The 20,880-nt window shown below is 40.3% G+C and overlaps 1 protein-coding gene across 6 annotated transcripts in view; it reads right to left on the bottom strand.

The window, feature by feature from the left end:
• LOC110838099 (uncharacterized) overlaps positions 1 to 20,593 on the bottom strand; it is a 67,340-nt gene extending 46,747 nt beyond the window's left edge. For all 6 annotated transcript variants that reach the window (XM_087355007.1, XM_087355008.1, XM_087355009.1 and 3 more), the window contains exons 1-2: positions 20,176 to 20,593; positions 2,610 to 2,728 (exon numbers count right to left, since the gene is read on the bottom strand). In XM_087355007.1, coding sequence (XP_087211133.1) covers positions 2,610 to 2,728; positions 20,176 to 20,266 — 210 coding nt within the window. In that variant the 5' untranslated portion in view covers positions 20,267 to 20,593. The remainder of the gene's footprint in view (positions 1 to 2,609; positions 2,729 to 20,175) is intronic.
• Between the last annotated feature and the right edge of the window lie 287 nt (positions 20,594 to 20,880).

The following is a 20,880-nucleotide window of genomic DNA, read 5'->3' as shown; positions in this document are numbered from 1 at the left end:
TGTCTTCCCGTCTGATTTCTAAGAACCTGAAAATTAAAGTATACAAAACAATAATCTTGCCTGTTGTTTTGTATGGGTGCGAAACATGGTCTCTCACTCAGAGGGAGGAACACAGATTGCAGGTGTTTGAGAATCGGGTGTTGAGGAGGATATTTGGGCCTAAGAGGGAAGACGATGGGGCGTGGAGAAAACTGCACAATGACGAGCTTAAAAATCTGTACTGCTCCCCCAGTATTGTGAGGGTGATTAAGTCGAGAAGAGTGAGATGGGCGGGACATGTAGCGCGCATGGATGGGACAAGAGGTGTGCACCGGGTACTGGTTGGGAAACCTGAAGGGAAGAGACCGCTGGGGAGACCTAGACGTAGATGGGAGGATAATCTCAGGCGGGATCTATGGGAGATAGGAGTTGAAGGAAACTGGATTTTGTTGGCCCAGGACAGGGTCCGGTGGAGGGCTTTGGTTAATTCGGTGATGAACCTTCGGGTTCGGTAAGCCATCTAGTTAGTTAGTTAGTTACACTTCTCAGTCGGAATCTGTTAATTTTTTCACTTTACTTTCGTTAAATATTCACCATATCGAAAAACATTAGAATAGAAGTTATATAATCTAGAAGGATATTTAAAAATAGTATTAAAATATATTAAAATTGTCCGTCAATCACAATAAAGTAATATAAGATAATTAGATGGTTAAAATATTATCTTTTGTTCCGTATCGAGTACTCGATACGGAACAAAAGATAATATTTTAACCATCTAATTATCTTATATTACTTTATTGTGATTGACGGACAATTTTAATATATTTTAATACTATTTTTAAATAAAATCACAATATGACGCACCTACAATATCTTATAAAGGATATTTACTTTAAGCCATTTAAAAACTTTCGTAAGAAGAGCCATTTTTGAGAAAGTGGACAAGTTCCACGCAAGCTTTATGCTTAGTACAGTTTACACTCACCTCGAAAATATAACACAGATCTCCTAACACAAAAATTCATCCAATTTTGTTGCACAGTTTCGAAGTTCAAACCTGCACAAACAACCTATAGTACACTTTTGTTAGTATAGTATTTGATGTTCTCACTGCGGTGAGTGCGAAGATGGGTGTCTTCTGGGTTGGAGTGCTTTGTGCTTTGGTAGAAGTTTACCGACGTTTCAGAGATCACTGCTACCCTCATCAGGGCACTGTGCTATAAATTACAACACTCTATACAACAGCCCGAAATAAGTTTTACAACTAATTTCAACATTTACTGGGTTCACAAAAAAAAAACGCTGTCGCTTTATCAGATAAATTTCGGCAACAGAGAGCGTTCCCAAGGAAACCAACAATTGGAGGAGCAGGCCTGCCCGTAACTGTTGTCCAGCGGACCGAAAAGTGCAGGTCAGGATCACCGTTACAGTCCGTTCCGTTGGTCAGGCCGTCGACTGACGTCATCTCGGTGTTCACTGAGGCACTGGCAGTGCTGGACCACTGCAGAACATCTAACATTGGGGCTAGTGACCGTTTTGTGGCGCGGGTTACAACAGAGTTGGGCCAGTGACAATGAATCACTACGCTGGTATTTACTGTTTCTTAACAATATTTTGATAAATTTACGTTGAGGTTAGAACGCAGTCTGAAAGTTTACTCGATGAAGTCAGCGGTCATCCGGGTTGTAGTGCCGTGTAATTTTGTATGTGGTTACCAGTGTTTCGGGGAAATGTACCGCGGTCCAAAGTTAAGGGCTTCATCAGTGACCCGGTACGTGGCTAGTCTCAGGGTAAAGATAACATCGATTCCCTCTTTTCTTTTCCATAACCCACATACAGACTGTGACCGTCAAGAAAAATCTCCATTACAGTCTAAAGGTATTGTTTTCACTGCACCCAAACCAAGATCGTACTCTTGTAACCTACGACAAGTTTGCGATTATAACAAAACAGACTCTGGAAGTAACGAAGCCTTTCTTAATGTGGAGATGTCATTCTACAAGTCGCAGTGGTTGGACATGTAGCATATAAGAAGGAAACATAGATAAGTATGCAACACTGCAGAAGGGTGGGGGAGGTCCTTAAAATTTCAGTTGGGATACTGAGGAGTAAGGTGGACCTTGAGGGGAATCAGTTGTAGCAACGCGGATAATGCTCTCCGGTCCACTGGACAGACGCCACATTCAGGACGCATAATTACCAGGCAGCTCGTTAGTTGTTTTGGTACCAGAGTCATAAATAAATATTTTACCTCGTCATTTGTTAATCTGCATTGTGCTATGCCACATTATAGCCATGACGTGGTTGTCACTCCGGTTTCCTGCCCGAAACGACCCGGAAATGGTCTTCAAATCAATATTTGAAATTCCAATTCATATCTGCTGAAAAGTAAAAACTTTGCGGATGCCTCTGCGTAACAGCCATTGTAGTCTGCTTAACATAACAATTACAGAGGAAGAGGTTTACTGTTACTTGTTTGCGGGTAAGTAAAGTAAGGCAGTCCCGCTACATGCCATGGGGGGTGAGCGGTCAGTGTCACGCCCCAGCAGCAGGCATTGGTGTCTGATAGTAAATCTCTTCCATAAAAATGCGGTTACACAAAGACAGCGTTATTCCACGGCTCTTACCTGGAAGCCCTTATTCTGACGGCAACAGACGCATCCCACCAGCAGGACCACCGACGTGACGAGGAAGGCCACTGCTATGAACGGCGTAAGAGTTGTCCATACTGTCACGTTCTCCGCGCCTGCAACACATAACAAGCCGATCTGACACAGCGGTGACAAAGAGGAAAATCTCTGACCCTACCGGGAATCGAAATATCGGTCCTTCATGCAGGGATGCACGTAGTTCAAACCTCGGTCGGGCTACTAGGCACGGATATAATTTCATGGTTGTCCTCAATCTCTTTAGGTGGCAAAAGGCTGCAGACCGATACAGACCAAAATTAAATTCATCCGAAAACATTCAGTATAGACTCGAATGTAGTCACTTCATGAACTTGTACAAACACGAGAGGCATTTTAGTAACGCGGGCAAAAAATTAAGCGCGTTCCTGCTCACTTTCAGAAGTGTGTAAGACGATGCAATTTAGCGACCATGTGACTTTCTGCAAACAAATATTTTAAAGACATAAGAACGAATGTTGTGCTGGAATCGTTGGTCTGAGTTCAGTCACTATCAAGTCTGTACGGCAAAGTCAAAACGAGATCTTCTACATCAGCTCAATGTGGTTAAGCTAGAGAGAGAGAGAAAGAAATTAATATGTGTATAGTCTACACTAGTATAGATTCAGACTACACATGTCGGATACGAACTAACATCAAAGTTTCGCACCATCGGGCAAAGTACTAATGTAACTGTCGGAGTAAGAAAATCCAGAGCAGTTTGCAGATAATCTGATCTCGTAGCTGCAATATGACTTGAGATAATAATGACTATTAAGAAACTGTGTCGTTACGCTCATAATTACCTACGGGAGCAAGGCACAAATGCAGTTCGTGCTTACTATTAATATTATAAATCAGAACAGTGTCAACGTAGAGAAATCTGTCACAAGAAAGTAAGGCACGCGGTTGGAAGAAAATCAAATGTAATTACCAACAGCACTACACTGACGAATGCCACAACTGAGCCCGCCCTCCACGTCCAGAGAACTCAATGCAGTGAAATTACACTTCTGCTTGGTATCTACAAGAAGCAATTTTTATCACGCAATTTCAGCAGGCCCCGCCTATTTAAAAAATTCGCTGATTCAATCGCAATCACGGTAAGAACAAATTACTTCGACAGAAACCCCTTCTATTCAAATATTAGACGATTTATTGCCTTGCGAGCCCCAATGTCCTCTTCCCAGCGTCTCTTTGGCCAAACTCTTAACCCTATGGGCTTTATCCTCAGCGATATGACTTTCCCATTCTATCTACACGGTCTGTCAATCTCGTCCTACATCTTCAGCTTCAAATATGGAGGCAGTATGTTTCTCCAGAACTCTGGTACGTACCTACTAGTGCGACAGATCAGTGTGCTGCTGTACGTGCGGTTGTGAACCGGGCTTCCGTGAGGCCAGTGTGTATTGACAGGCTGCCAGTAGCGTAGGGTTAATGACCAGGGCCGCGGGACGCAGGCATCCCACCTCTCACAAAGCGTCTTCAATTCAAGCTACTCACTCATCAATACGTTTTATGAGCGACCCAATTACCACGTGTAGAAACGTAAAACCGAGGGCCGCTTTCACGTCAGTGGAAATAATCGTCAGTGTTCAAATTGGAGTCTCTGGCTGCAAATTTGAACATCTCACAGAAAGGAACGCAATCCTTCTTTGAAGTTAGCCAAGAAATTACCTACATTTCATGGAACCCGAAAATTCAATACCGTGTTCACAAAAGCCTGTCAATGGTCTTCATCGTGAGATGGAGGAATCCAATCCACACCTAACTTCCTTACATCCCATACATAATGTTTCCTTCCCAGCGTGTTATGAATAGGAATTGAGGTTCTGACGGCGGCGAGTATGAGGATGGTTATCCTCTGGGTTGTAGCGCCATGAAGTACGGCAAATTTTACCAACGTTTTTGAGGTTCCTGCTACCTCCATCATCATGGCGATGAATGAACTTGGTAAACATCTACCAAGACTACACGGAGCTACAAACCAGACGACACCCATCCTCTAGTATTATGAGGTTCGTGTAATAACCAAAACAAACGTGATTATTTCCTTTGAATGGCATTAACCAACCGATAATTGACACGACAAAGGTCTCATTACATACTGACGGACAAACCAATATTTCTCAACACACACATTTTGTACAAGAGAACTCAACTCAAAATAAATTTTAAATTAAAAATATCTGGTGAGACAATGAGCATTAAGATGGCTACATTCTACGACGTTGCGCAGCGTAGTCTGGTGGACTGGCGTTTTAAAGGAGCTCAGTGCCTCCATCATCAGAGCAGTAATATTTTCATCGCCATAGCTTTTATTGGCTTTAAATTTTCTTTTCCTTTCCCTCAGTACTTTATTCTTTGAGCTTCCTCTATGTCACTCTTATTTCTTAACCCCCCCCCCCCCCCCCCGTATTCCTTTCCCATTCACACGTTACATATTCAACCAGCTGATGAGCCGTAAAGCACTTCAAGGGGACGACGCCCTTGCGCTATGTAAATCACAACCTTCGCGATAACAGCTGCCGCCGGCATTTCATCATCTTCTCTCATCAATTACAGGAGCAGGCGTCGTTTAACTCCCACCGGATCATTTTAACTTGCAGGATTACTGGTATCCACGTTTTCCTGCACGAGGCACCGTCGTTTGGGGCGTAGCGAAGAACCGAGTTTCCAGCTGTCGGCAATTCCGGCTCTACTCTCGTCTGAAGGCTGTCGTTGCACTAACACAGACCGGCATTTACGTATATTTTAGATTATATTCTGTATTACGACGCCAACGCCACGGTGGTCTAGCGGTTAGATCGCTGGCCTTGTAATACTGGGGTCTCGGGTTCGATTTCCGGCGGTGCCCGAATTTATAACTTGTGTTGGGCAAGGCCGTGGTCTAGGCAACACGGAGTTTTCCTCCGGGGGCTTCCCCGGTTTCTCCGTGGCATCCCAACAATTACTCCATTCACACACAGAAGAAGGCAATGGCAAACCACTTCTGGATCATCTGCCAAGAACGTATATCCTGTTCATATGGACCTGTCGTCACACAGAACACTAAATAAAAATAAATAAATAATATTATGACGCCGTTGTAGTCTTTGTAGGTGGTTACAAACTTGTCCTGGGTACACACTGCCTCTGTCTTCATGGTAGTAGGTACCTACCACCGCTTCGGAGTTACGTGACGCCTCCGAAATGTTGGAAAGTACCTACAACAAGGCGTGATAACCTAGGAAACCACAAAAACTTATAAACTGCTAGGCACTAGACCATCAGTACAATGACAATCAATTGGCTGAAAACGGAGCGGAAGCAACGGCCGAAACGTCGTGTATATCAAACATGTCAGGTAGTGAATAATGACCGCGGATTTTCGCAATATCCAGGTACAATTATCTGTTGAGAATGAATCAGCATGCTTTAAATACATTAAGTGAGCTACAAAACGAATGGGAATCGAATGCTCACGAACAAGCTCCCGCCATGGTGTTGAGTGTTTCAAGGTTCCACAGCTAACAATGAGTTACAAATACAAAGACTTGCTTTCTTCTGTACTGATTAGTTTGTCGGAAACCGATTGCTGATGTCACAAACCATTCAATACATAGGTAATATGTCGAGATTGCTCTGAACTAACTTTAATTTCTAACTTCACAAATCATGCGTAATTAGCGTCTTTATAAGTTATAGAAGCGGTCACGTGATCGAATTCTGGCCCAGTCAAAACATTTCTCTGGTGCGTTAAGCTGCCATGTTGTTTTATATTTATTTATTTATATTTTTATTTAGTGTTCTGTCTGACGACAGGTCCATATGAACAGGATCCTTCCATTCTTTTCTCGGACTGGGACCTGTTCATATACGTTCTTGGCAGATGATCCAGAAGTGGTTTGCCATTGCCTTCTTCTGTGTGTGAATGGAGTAATTGTTGGGATGCCACGGAGAAACCGGGGAAGCCCCCGGAGGAAAACTCCGTGTTGCCTAGACCACGGCCTTGCCCAACACAAGTTATAAATTTGGGCACCGCCGGGAATCGAACCCGAGACCCCAGGATTACAAAGCCAGCGTTCTAACCGCTAGACCACCGTGGCTGTTGTTTTATATAGTACAAATAATTTCCGAAACAAAAGCTGCGTATTTTTCGAGCATCTACGAAATACACCATTTCTTGACCACGGTGTCGCTAGTGCTGCTCCCACCTCATAAATTCGTGCGTTTGCCTTGTTGGGAACACTGGTTGCAAGAAATAACATATTCAAGTTCTGTGGAGCCTCCAATGGCATAAAGTCCATGTCAAATTTTCCAAAATTCATCCAGTGACTCCACAGTTTAAAAGTCCAGCAGGACAGACAGACATACACGATAATTCCAATATGCGCTTACACCGCGCCTCCAACTTTGCTGCACTGTTTCACTTCAACAGGCTGAGGAGACAGTTGCCAGATAGAATGAATGACCTTATTTGCAACCGCCCTGTATTGTCCACTTCAGAAGTGGGGAGGGGCGTCTACTCGCACCTCCAAGCATAACTTGTGACGTCACCACGGATCGACTTTCTCAAGCGCCTTGTAGTGGGAAGTACATAGCGAAGCAATTAATCAGAGGATGTCAAAAAAGGTATTATAATGTGTCACTAGTAAAAAAAACTGTCGTGATACAACGAAGTCCATTTCACATTTTCTGAACAATTTCCTGTGAGAAGGAAATGGCAGGTAAAAAGCACAGTAAAATTACAGACAGACAAAGACTTCTTCAATCTAGCCTTACGTCATACACCAGAAAATATTTCCCAGTTTCGTGTTAATCAGTGGTTATATTGGACTCTGAAAATAAAATTTCATTAAAATTCGTCGAGTAGTTTCCAAGATAAAACATGCCAGCATTCGGCGTTGGTTTGTGATATGAGCACAGAAATAAAAATCCTACTGGAGGGTACATCACTGAAGAAAATAATTCATCTGTTTTTTCTAAACCAGTTTCCCAAACCGTACACTAAACCATTAATGCCTTACAGTTCGGCATCTTCTCCACCATAGTTGTTATGCGTGTAGTCTAAACATATTTTGCTAAGGCGTCATACCTTTGCTTCAGAAGGGTTGAGGGATTACCTAAGCGCAATTTTGCTGCTTTTCGGAGCAGTATTAAGTGCCTGTTAGCTTTACATAACCTAGAGGTGCATTACCGTATTTACAAGAGCCCGCTACCAGTCGCTATCCTGCACCAAATTAGTTCAGCCCACACCGTCCACTGTTTCCTTCAATTGACTTAGCAAATCCCAGAAACTGATTTGTTCCATACAATTTCAGTTCCTTCTCGTCTTCTAATACTATCAGCACTATGTGCCTAAATTTACAATTGACCCTGGTCGGTCTTATCAATCGTCAGTTTGAACCATACAACTCCAAGTTTAAAAATAACATTCAACCTTGACATGAATGTAAGATGTGAGACATACATACATATGAACGTCGCAACTACTAGAAAGCAAAGAAGTAAATATGCCTGTATTTTACTGCAAAAGTAATGTACATATCAATGAAAATTGTTACACCCCGCTAATTTTTATTTGCGATTTTAGTAGCGACATTGCGGCGTTTAAAACGGCTGCTCCACGAAATGTACAGAAGAATGACAACTAAGTATGGTGACGACTACATGATGTAGAAGAAATCTGACGAGTGTGTTGACAAATTTAAGGAAGGGCGGACAACTGTTGACGTGCGTTCCGGGTGTCCATCGGCAATATCATTCGTTGAATACGCAGACCTATCAACGTATCGAAGAACTAGCGTCGATAAATCATCTGAAATAGGAGTCAGATATGGAAAGAAGGGTGGAAAAATGGATCAAAGTTCAACCAGAAATATTTAATTCCGTTGACATCAGTAAACTTGTTGGATCAAAAATAAATAAAAACAGATAAATATATTGGAAGTATCTATTGTGTTATCAGCCTCTCAAATCCCGCATAAAATTATCTGTTAGTTTATCGTCGTATGAATGGAGATTATGATTAAGAAACTTTATATTGTGTCACGCGTGGTTGTAATTAAAACATCATATGACACATGCCATTAAGACATTAACTAACACGCATAAGTAATAACTGAATACTTGGTGCATATAAGATAGATTAAATTATTCGTGTTTTTTCCCGTCTAATCACAATTGTATATAAATAAAATTTATACATAAGATATTAAAATATCATTTACATATTTGGTACATCTTTTTACTATATGTTTCGGTTACATTGAACCATCTTCAGGTGTAAAGTTAACTTTACACCTGAAGATGTACCAAATATGTAAATGATATTTTAATATCTTATGTATAAATTTTATTTATATACAATTGTGATTAGACGGAAAAAAACACGAATAATTAAATTTTAATTCACAATATGACGCAATTATATCAACTTAAGATAGATTCAATTTCACTGGCTATTAGCGACAGCCAACACGAATAGCCACGTGCATCTCACTAACTTATCTTCTGATTGCAAATGCCCTTATCGTCCTGATTATGACACCATCAAGTACCTCTGACATCCAACTTCATACCCTAGACATGTTAGTAGGGGGTACTGGGGGAAGGGGGGAGTTCGGTTATGGCGTATTCTGGATGCTGTAAAACCTGTCTACAGCAGAAACTGGTTTTGGAAGAAAATGTTATCTAGTCCTTTGAAAACAGGACAAAAACAGACGCACAAGCGCATTCAGTAACGGAAACTACGTAACGCGGAAACGGAATGTAACACAAAACGAAAAGCGAAATGCTCGAATATCGGCTGACACTTAAACGGCTAAACAATTTCGTTCTGCTATGAAATTCATTAAAAAATCCGAGAAGGGATAAATAAAAAGCGGAAAATAAAATGTGTAATAATCAGTAACAATCCAGCAAACGTTTGCATTTCTGACTTGTGATTCCGAGCATAAACAAGTTACATAATAAATGAGGTACAGTATGGAATTCTGTAATATTTTAAGCACAAACAGGCCTGCATGTTTACATAAAATGGAAAACCATTCGGGTTCCTTGGAATACAGTGATAAGGAGGTTTTACTAACACACCGACTTTCACCGAGCATGCCATTAAACCACCAAGCACGACATCCGGTCTGCAATACCAGGACACAGTTACTAAGCCGCCGAAGCTTCCAGCCATGAACCTCACTTCTGGTAGGCCTGTCACAGGCCTAGGCCGCGAAGCAGAAACGCCAGACATCTTTCCAGTCAGCTCATCAGCACAAGTGAAAGAGCCAATCTTCAAGCGACACGGTATGATATCTTGACTTATCACTTCCGGCCGGCAAGGCTGTTCCTTGAGTAGCCCTAACCAGGAATCACACCTGAAGTGTCAGTTAGAACTACTTCACTCCCAGTTATTATGCGCGGAACAAAAGGAGAATCCATAGTCATACTTCCTCTAACAGTATGAACTAATTCTTAAGGAGTGACATTTAGCCTCGTCTTAGTAAGGACAAAAAACTGCATTATCCCCACTCTACCCTGCTAACATCAGAATTCGCGAACCGATTACACCCCGATTCATGTGGCTCTCGATAGGGTTCAATCGGGGGATGCTGTGATCACGATAACGAAGAATTCTGGTTCTTTAAAGGCCAAAATTTCTTTAAAATCTGAGCGACTATCAGCTTCTCAACAAGTATATCAAATCTAAAACTTCTTGACGATGGTGAAGAGTCAATTGAATAAAATTTTTCTTGGATATTATCCATCGTCTCCGGAGATAGGGATTAGCTCTATCTAGTGCAGGGGTGGCCAACCCAAATGATCTTTCGGGCCACTTTGGAAATGCATCATAACTCCGCGGGCCACATATAAAATTATATATCCCCATATTAGATTTAGATACACTACAGACATTTTTTTGGAGTGAAAAATATTATTTTAAAATCAATTTTTTCTCATAATTTCGACAGATAATTTTTGAATATATGGATGCACAAATAATGTATTTTTTTAATACATTGGTTTTCACTACTTTGGCCATTATAAAATAAATATATTTTGTAAAAGTGTGATGAATCTCGCGGGCCGGAAAAATGTTCAAGGCGGGCCGCGGGTTAGCCACCCCTGATCTAGTGGGCCCAACTGAGTAGGAACCTGAAGACGGAGATAGAGTCCCATCTCCGAAACGTAGTTTTTTACGTTTTATATTTACTAGACGATGGATAATATCCAAGAAAAATTTTATTCAATTCTCAACAAGTATTCTGCTTCAGAGAGTTAAATTATAAAGTAGAACAGGAAAATCGGGAGGAAGTGATGAACAGACAACGATGTAGCGGGCCTACATCTTGAGGTAATATCCTCGGAAATTGTCGATACTGACTGAGGAAAAATACGAACGCCCTATTACATCTCACCCATGCAAGATACATCTGTCAGTCTCTTTCTACTTTATTCATGACTGGCGAATAGTGGCCATTATAAATTACGAAGCTTCTCATCATGTAATTGTCTCCATTATCCTTGTCATCAAATTATTGTTATCTTATCGTTGCAGTTAGAATCAACTTGGATGAATCACAATTCCAAATATAAAAAGTAGCCAGTAAATATTTAAACTAACCTCGACGTATCCATCATTTACGTCGCTTTCTACTGCAAGGGTTAAATCAGAGACGTCTCCCTTTGGTCTTGCGTGACAAGAACGGAAAATTTTTCAGCTTCACTTTGAATCATACGGAAGAGCTCCGAAAAAAAAAACCCTTCTGTGACCTACTTATTTCGTTGAAAATGTTTCAGACTGAATCGAACGCAGTGACACTGAAAATAGAAACGACATCTACTTTGGAGTGCAGGATTTCGAATCTAATCAAGAGCAGAGGCACTGCGGTTCATTCGTGTTCTGTCATCAGAACAAAGGGAAAAAGTCACATTACAAGAAATTCTACTAAATCCATAAATCATAATGTGGCAAGGACAAGACCACAACAAACGCTACATGGTGAAGTTCAACACATCAACAGAAGAGATAATAAAATTCGGGATATTTAGGCTACAGTCTGTTATCTTCCCGTCTCCGCTCTAAAAATCTAAACTGGGAGACCCACGCACAGATCAGAAGATACCAGTAGTTCTCAACCAGCGGCCGGCCGATGTGTTTTGTGCGGCCCGCATACATTCTTGTAAAATTGGGTCGTCCTGTATGATAAGACACCCTTGCCTGATACCGGTATCAGAAAACCGGCTTTGTTAACGGCGTCAGTATTTGGCAGTAACTACCGCTGAGAGCAAATGTTCAGCTTAATAAAGAAAGCTTGTAGGGTAAATCTGTTAAAGAACATTACTGAGTAATTTAAACCTGTTTTCAATACTTAGCGTAATTTAGTATCACTTGCAACAAGCTGCTCGCTCAGTAAACCGTCATAGTTTATAGCTTTGCGGCCTGCGAGTTGAAAAGAATGGTCCAGAGATCTACGAAATTGTCAGGAAATACCCTATTCCATGGATTTCGTCACATCAGTGACAAATTACAGGTTTCACATGGTCGCCATATTATTTATATTGTACACAAAAAGTACCAAAACGAAAAAGCGTATGTTTTTCGAAGATCTACAGCCATCCCAAATTTCAAGACTCCGAAACAGCGATAATAATGTCAGCTCTTGGACCTCGGATCAATTCCGACGTATGGCAAAACAAACATTTTCAATTTCCTGCCGGGAATCTAACCCGTATCCAGCTACCTTGCTTAATTACCACAGTTCACCGCAATGAAAAGCGTTTCTAAAATAACCTTCAACGGTCCTCATTATAACCGAGACGAAACAGCACAAAATCGGTTGCGAAAAAGTCGGTTCTCGTAAGTTGTGAAACACTCTGATGTCATTCCATGTTTCCGTCGCCCAGAACACAATAACGTCATTGTGACGTCGTCAAGTATTTTCAAAGATGTGCTGCTAACATTTTGTACATAACTGCTGAGTATAGAAATGAATCCGTACAAAGGTTAACAACCAGCTAACTGCGCGGAGCAGAGCACTTGCTCAGAAGCTAGTAGAGAAAATCAGCATTTTATAGAACCGGAAGGTTCATTGCCGTGTTAAATACAGCCATCCGCTGGTCCCTATCGTGTTTTTGAGAACGAATGTCTCCCGCCAAATCACTGGAGTCAAAACCACGTGGGCTTTGTGCGAGTCGCCATGAAAATACAGGCATACTTTCAGAATTAAAAAGCAGTAATGAGAATTGTTGATAACTGAGATGAAAATATTTCCTACACGATTGCTATGTTCCTGCTTCAAACTGGGTCAATCCTATCATCGGGTTATATTTATTTGTCGTTATTTAATGACGCTGTCAGTACCTCAGACTACATAGCATCAGATAATGAATTGGAGAGGATACGGAAGAAAGCAGTCGTGGTATTACCCAGACATTTACCTGCAGGGACTGAGGAAAACCAAGAACAGTGCCAGGATAACCGGTCTCCAGTCCGAGATTTGAAAATGGGACCACTCGGCCGCGACGTTAGGTTATTACCAGGTCTGTATCAAACTTACGTGAATAACATGATCCAAACTCCATGGCAAAAGGTCTTTATTGGAAACTCGTGCTCAGCTGGATAAGTAATTCCCTGGTAACCCACACATTCATTAGCGTTTTTACAAAAGGCCCGCCCGCCTGCTCCGAAAACAAGTGAAACTATGAAGCGCCTGGTAGAAGTTTATCATCATCAGGAGCCCTAATGATGATGCAGGCAGCAGGCACCACTGAAAAGCTGGGTACATTTCTACTAAGCTAGACGGCACTACAACCCAAACTAACTAACTAACTAACTAGATGGCTTACCGAACCCGAAGGTTCATCACCGAATTAACCAAAGCCCTCCACCGGACCCTGTCCTGGGCCAACAAAATCCAGTTTCCTTCAACTCCTATCTCCCATAGATCCCGCCTGAGATTATCCTCCTATCTACGTCTAGGTCTCCCCAGCGGTCTCTTCCCTTCAGGTTTCCCAACCAGTACCCGGTGCACACCTCTTGTCCCATCCATGCTCGCTACATGTCCCGCCCATCTCACTCTTCTCGACTTAATCACCCTCACAATACTGGGGGAGCAGTACAGATTTTTAAGCTCGTCATTGTGCAGTTTTCTCCATGTCCCATCGTCTTCCCTCTTAGGCCCAAATATCCTCCTCAACACCCGATTCTCAAACACCTGCAATCTGTGTTCCTCCCTCTGAGTGAGAGACCATGTTTCGCACCCATACAAAACAACAGGCAAGATTATTGTTGTTTTGTATACTTTAATTTTCAGGTTCCTACAACCCAAAAGACAGCCATATTCGTATTCACGGACGTGAGAACCTCAGATCACACAACTGAAACCATCGCACATCTGCACACACACTAGAATTTTGCGGGGCTTTCGACTAAAATATTGTTCCTCATCACCTCAACTAAATCGTACTTCTCGATGTATCACCAGCAGAAAGTAAATGAAAGAACCCGCGGAGTCCTCATTAGACACTTCTCTCCTGTCGGTCGTGGAGAAGCTGAATTTAATCTTCGAGTGTAAATTACATTTGAGTCCTGAATCCACTTTGCGTTATGCAATTCTCTTCCGCTGAAGGCCATTCATTCTGCTCGGAATGAAAGGAGGTATTCTTCTTCTTCTTCTTTTTTCTGATACTTATCCTCAACTACGTCACGGCGATGGAATCCATGTGGCTATTTCTCAGGAATTTCAACTTCTCGTGCCTAGCGCGATAATTTCGTGGACGGTGCAGATATGTGACAGAATTAAACAGCCCCACAGCTGAGTTAAAAGGCCACCAAAACGTTGCGAAGCTTCCCATTTTGATCGTGTGGAGTGTGGAATTGTAGGTAGATACAACGTTTTGGTGAGAGACTTGAAGATGGAGGCAGTTGGTCCCTCCGAAATGCTAACATCTACCAGCAAGTCCACACGGCGTTACAACCCAGAACACCAACACCGACATCTTCACCGCCGTGATAACCTTACGGTGAAGACTGTGAACCCAGTCCTCGAGCTAAGCACCACCCGTCGATGACTGAGTATCGATTCTTTGGTTATGTAACGACATTTTATTAACTACAAAACTGACTTTCGGTGCAAATCCTCGGCAGCAAATTCTATCAAATCCGCGCAGTGATTTAGAAGATAATGCAAATGACACAGCTAATTATTAGTATTTCTATCTAAATATGGAATTCCATCCACCGCCAACAGCTTGCAAACAACATAAATAAGTTTAAGGTTTACATGCGTCATGTTTGTGTTTTTGATTAAAATATATAATAAAATTCAGGTTAATACACAAAACTTTATTTGGATGTTAAAATTTAAAATTTAAATGTTAACATTTAAAATTTTAACATTTAAATTTTAACATCCAAATAAAGTTTTGTGTATTGACCTGAATTTTATTATATATTTTAAACATAAATAAGTATACAACAAACATTCCACTTCTCACAGAGTACAATTTTCACTGTTCTTATTCCTCGTGACCATAAAACCGTTAAATAATAAACCCAGAGGTTTATATAAACTTGTAACATTGCTTAAAGAAAGCTGATATCTCGTTTCTTACTGTGATGCCAAATGGGTTCACGTAAGGAAACAGAATGGTACGTCTACTGACGCGACATTACATTCACTCTCTCGCGTAACCTTCTGACTGAAACTACCCGGGCGTGCTTTGCACAAAGTACAGAAAACATAATAAATGCATAATTAGATCGTGTCCGCCCGTTCTTCCGCGTGCGTGGGGTCACCTACGAAATTATGGAACGAATTTCGATGAAAATTTTCTATTCACGCTTTATACTGAAAGTTATTCGGGCGAATTAAATTCCAGTCCAAAATAACACTTACTTCAAATCAAAATACATGTTTACATAAAGAAAAATACATGTTATCGCACATTTTGTAAGTATACACAGCGTTAAAATATACATAATTATTTTTTCCAACTGTTATTTAAATTTATATTTCAATCCACCTGGCAATGCTGGGTAAAAACATAAGATAACATTATCAAAATATCCGGTAACCAAGCCGAGATTCGAATTGGGTAGTTCCCAAATACGGGTCCAGTGTGTTACTGCTACACGATTTCGCTGGATATATTCATCTGGAAGCACGGAGGAAGATACGAGGAAAATCAATTCAACCTTTTAAGGATGAAAACGATGAAACGCATTACTTAATGAAATTTTAAGCGTCACAGCTGTAGAAATATTGATTAAGTGGTATTCTGAGTTCTAAGCCGTGTAGTCTTATAGATGGTTACCAACTCTACGGGGTAACGTAGAAGAGATACGCCCCTCCAAAACCGCGATATCCACCCACAAGACTAAACAGCGTTACAAACCAGAAGGCCACAATCTATAAATTACTTTACGTCACGAATATTTATACGCATCCATATTAGACCTACACGGAAAACACCCTAATTAAAATTAGATATCTTCATCCCACTCAGTACGTCTCATGTATTTTTACTCATATGTTTGCTGAAATCAGACAGATGTGAGTGAGGTGTAGTCACCAATTAAGAATGTAGTCAGTCAAAACCTGCTTGGAAAATCCATGCTGCATACCTAACAACATTTTAGAAGCTTTGGCCAAATATGGAAATCTTACTTCTTCCATCCCAGTTGACAATCAACTCATTTTGTTTAAAGATGTACAGTCCAATACAAAAGTGTATAAACTCAAACTACAATGCATGTACCGATTAAAATGCCTTTAAATATGTGAGTATGAGTAATAAGAGTAGAATTATATGGGTCTGTATGATACACACATCCCTTACTCAAAGATAACATTGCATTAATTGCTCAAAAGTGAATTATTGTATCTCAAAATTAGTTTAAAATAAAATACTTACTCATTACATTGAAAACTTCTTAGCTGTTAAAAGATCCTGCAACCATACAATCATATGCCACAAACTGACACCAAAATGAAAGTGAATACAAACCGCATCTTAAATTACAAACTGCTATGACACACTTTGCATTAGATTACAGTTAGCACTGCAAGTACTACTCATAATATAGGACAAAAAACATGTTTTGCAGACTAACACTACGAGTGGTCAACAGCATTTCAAGGATCAAGATATTCCATCGATGGTTCATTCATATCGACTGACATCAAGTCATTCCAATTATTTTTATTAATTACCTGTATTTTGCATAAAAGGCAGGGGCTTCAAACCACGAACATGTCAATTTTCCATACATGCAGGCCTGTCTAAATGTTCTATTTCATGGCTTTAATGGTATGAATGTAGCCTTACACTACTGAAACCTCTGGCTTAGGATCACAATCCTTCTGGATCATGTTCTAAGACTGTGAAGAGCATTTTTGGCTCTAGTGATGATATCAGTGATTGGATACAATGAATTTTCGCAGATTATCATTACAGAATTAAATTGGTAATATGGAAAAAAGGATCGGGGTCCGCAGTGGCCGCGCGGTCTGAGGCGTGGGCCTTGTGCCGCTTGATCGCTGGGACCGTGGGTTCGAATCCCACTCAAGCCATGGATGTTTGTCCACATTTTTCTGTGCTGTGCTGTCCTGTGCCTTGCGACGGGCTGATCCCTCATCCAAGGAGTCCTACTGAATGTCTATAGATCACTTCTTCCAGTCTGGAGGATAAAAAAGACTGGCCATGGAAGGCAAGGTAAAACCACCATAGTACTTTCGCAAGAAAACCCTAATGGGGTCATGACGGTCAAAGCTGATCATAGAGACTTTAAAAAAAACATCAGGGTGGAATGGATCATGGGAATTATAATGCCGTTGCACACAGTATTTTCTGGAGTATTGTTCTAAAGTTTCTCTACATGCACTCAGCAAAAATTAGCATTATTGCAGAATCATTCTGACTGTATAAAGTCTTATAAAAAATATTTGCTTGCAAAGAAATCTCTTAATTATAAATTCATATCCATCGTTTCAGATTTCATACACTAGAATTCAAAGCAGTCACTAGGAACAACTATGTAAAACCATGAAAGTGGAACTTATGCAGAATGAAACAAAATTGTTGTACAAACATCTAAATATCACATTAGATCTTTCCTTCAATCATAACAATGGTATAAATTTATTACCACATACCTATTCTACATAAGATGTGTGGAGTGTAAATGCTAAAAAAAGGCTGTCACAGACATAAATAAACTTGTAAATGTGAGTTGTTCATGCCAACTTCAAAACAAGAGCAGGTGAAACCTTATAAAACCCAAACAAGCTTTGCCTCTCAGCCAAAAGTGTGCCCTTGTAAGCCAAAGTAGTTCTCACTAATGCATTAAGAGAACTTGGAAGTTGCCTATCATATGCATGTATCTACACTATCACACTGCTCATTCATATTCATAAATTCACATCTTCAAATCTTGGTTAAGAAACTGGCTAGAGGACTGAGTTCTGCTCAGTCCCTGTGGACAAATTCTAGATTAGTTAACATAAACAAGCCACAGCCATTTACTTTCACATCTTTTCCAAATCATCATATAAAATCATGCTTCCAATTCATGCAATTCATACAGCAAAGGAAACCAGAGGTAAAGGTGTTGTTGTCCCTAGTGCTTAACTAAGCACCATACCATGCTGACATATGGCAGAATGAAAGTATTACTTCATGTTCCTAATCTCAGCACTACATGAGGCAAACAGCTTCACCCTAGCTCTCTTCGCTTCCAAAGAAAGAACCTTACTACTCTCTACCCACTGGATTGAAGCTGGAGTCAGTCTGGACACAGCAGCAAAGAGAAAAATTCATCCCTGCAAGAAATCAAACTCCACCTGTTGTCCAGCCTGCCTAGTCACTATAATGACTGAGCTATCCAGCTTCCACTGGAAGTTTCCATAGCCTACTTCAAGGTACTACCCTTGTACTTGTCTTTAATGACAAAAGAAAATCACAAAGAAAAATCAGGGACATTTGGCTCCAAAAGTGGGACTGAAACAATGTAATGCTCTGATACATGAACATCAAGTCATCTCATTCAGTTACAAAAATCTAGATTGATTTATTCCATATTTATTTAATAATTTGCAACTGTAGAACTGATGAGCATGAATGATATAATAAAAATGATATGGGTACAAAACATTCATGGGCTAGGCTGAGACTGGAACTAGGGAAATTCTAAACATGAAGCAGATGTGGACAATGATGGATCTGGACAGGAACAGACTGGAGACAAATACAAAAAATGGTGGAAGATATGTAAAGGCAGGAGTGAAAATGGCTTTGCAAAGTTGTAATGATCAAGGGACCTGTTACATTTACATACAGCATAACATGATACCTCACAGCAGACAAAAAATTAAACCAAACTCCCACTACTGGCATCAATGGGATGGTAACTGGGAACAGACCAAGGCCACCTTACAGCTTGGCAGCCATTATAACTCATTCAACAAGATTACTCACTAATTGGTTCAGATGCATTCATTCAAGTTGAACAACCAACATATGACTGGGTGACTGTGCATGAGATAGATGTCTTTATGCTTTTAACAGAATACTAATCTGCCTAAGAGACTGTGGATGTGGTCCATGACACTGCATCAACTTAATTAGCTTCTGATTAAGCAAAAATTATGCAAAAGTGGAATAGAATTCTCGAATTTGGAATAAACTTATTTTTTAAATGTGTGCTCTGCAATTTCACACACATTTTTATATATATATTTTATCCACCCCCCATTATTTGTCGTCAAACAAAAGACAGTTCGGTTACTACAGACACAGGAAACCACGGTACAGCGAAAGAGTGCAGTGTTATTCAATGTATTTAAGCTGTTAGCAGCTTCTTGATATTAAATAATGCATAGTACGGGGAGAATTCTCCATGTCAACTTTTCTCAGTGGGTATCTATGTAAAGTGACATAAACGAGCTGTTGCGCGAAATAGTTTTTTTGTTTTTGTTTTCCCCCCCTGGTAACCGTGCGAACTTTGAAACAACTTTACAATACGGCGATCACCCACAACGTTACTGAATCTGAAATTTATTTGCTGTTATTATACCAAATATAAACAAATGTAATTTACCTTATGTGTCTGACCTCTCAGAATTTCGATTTCATTCAAATGTATTAGCCATGACGCAAAAGACCATCTAACTAAATGCAATTAATCATAAAATTGTTAAAATACGCCTAAAGTAAATTTTTCGAATTTTATACACATTTCCAAAACTGAAAAATCATGACGGATTGACCATATCACTATTACGTTCGCGGGATTGCATCCGAAAAGCATTCGTACTATTAACCACAGAATTTAAACGAATTACTGTACATATAATTCAGACATCCTAAATAATTATAAAAAAAATAGTTTTGCTTTGGTGTACGGTGAGACTTCACAAACACACGAGACTGCATTTGGTGCGATATAGAAACAATGTTTAAAGTTTGTTATTATTCTCGCCTTGGCTGACATAAACTTGATAAAGTGATATGCGATAAAAACAGGCAACATTACAGTATGACTCACCAGCTGAGTCCAAATCGATGGGAAAACCTCCGCATAACTTGAGAAATAATAATCCCAAGTATAATCGAACGAAATGACAGACGGTTTCCATAATCCTGGATGCAGATTGAGACGTTTCAAGATATTTCACTAGCTTGCGAATTCATTACAGTAAATTTGTGCTGAAATGAAGTATCACCTGAATAAGGTAAGAAACTGTATTAACGAACACTGCTTGTAAAATTTCATCGATTGTGCTCTGAAAGCTCATCAGTGTCACTGAAAGATCAAACACATTTGGTAATCCCACACAGAAAATTACACACTTTCCATCTTAAAGTCACTCAATTTACGACAACTACAAAGGAATAATTACGTAAATCGGACACGCATACAAACGTCAACGTTTCCGTATATTGCCATCTTGAAAAATATAAAACTCAGGCTCCTTCTGCTGGACAATATTTGAAGTAAAATCTTCGTAGTGCCACTTACGGCCAAGAGTTTAACTATTAATGCAAATTTCTGTGGGGTAGTAGTCGCTATGGCAGCGGTAGCTCTGTTGGTAAATAGGTTAACTAGATCTGGGTTCAGGCATGGTGCAGATTTTAAAATATGGGTAAACTTCAATCCTGAAGATGGAAGCGGTATGTTCTTCCATGACGTTGGTAATATATACAACCTCATATGGTGTCACAAGACAACCACCATGGAAAAGTAAACTAC

Source organism: Zootermopsis nevadensis, unplaced genomic scaffold (assembly GCF_977971745.1).
Source record: "Zootermopsis nevadensis isolate Lab colony 2312 unplaced genomic scaffold, Znev_1.0 Znev_ptg000024l, whole genome shotgun sequence".
Classification (NCBI taxonomy): Eukaryota; Metazoa; Arthropoda; class Insecta; order Blattodea; family Termopsidae; genus Zootermopsis; species Zootermopsis nevadensis.
Note: the sequence above shows the minus strand (reverse complement) of the source record. Positions and strands in the feature narration are given on the sequence as shown.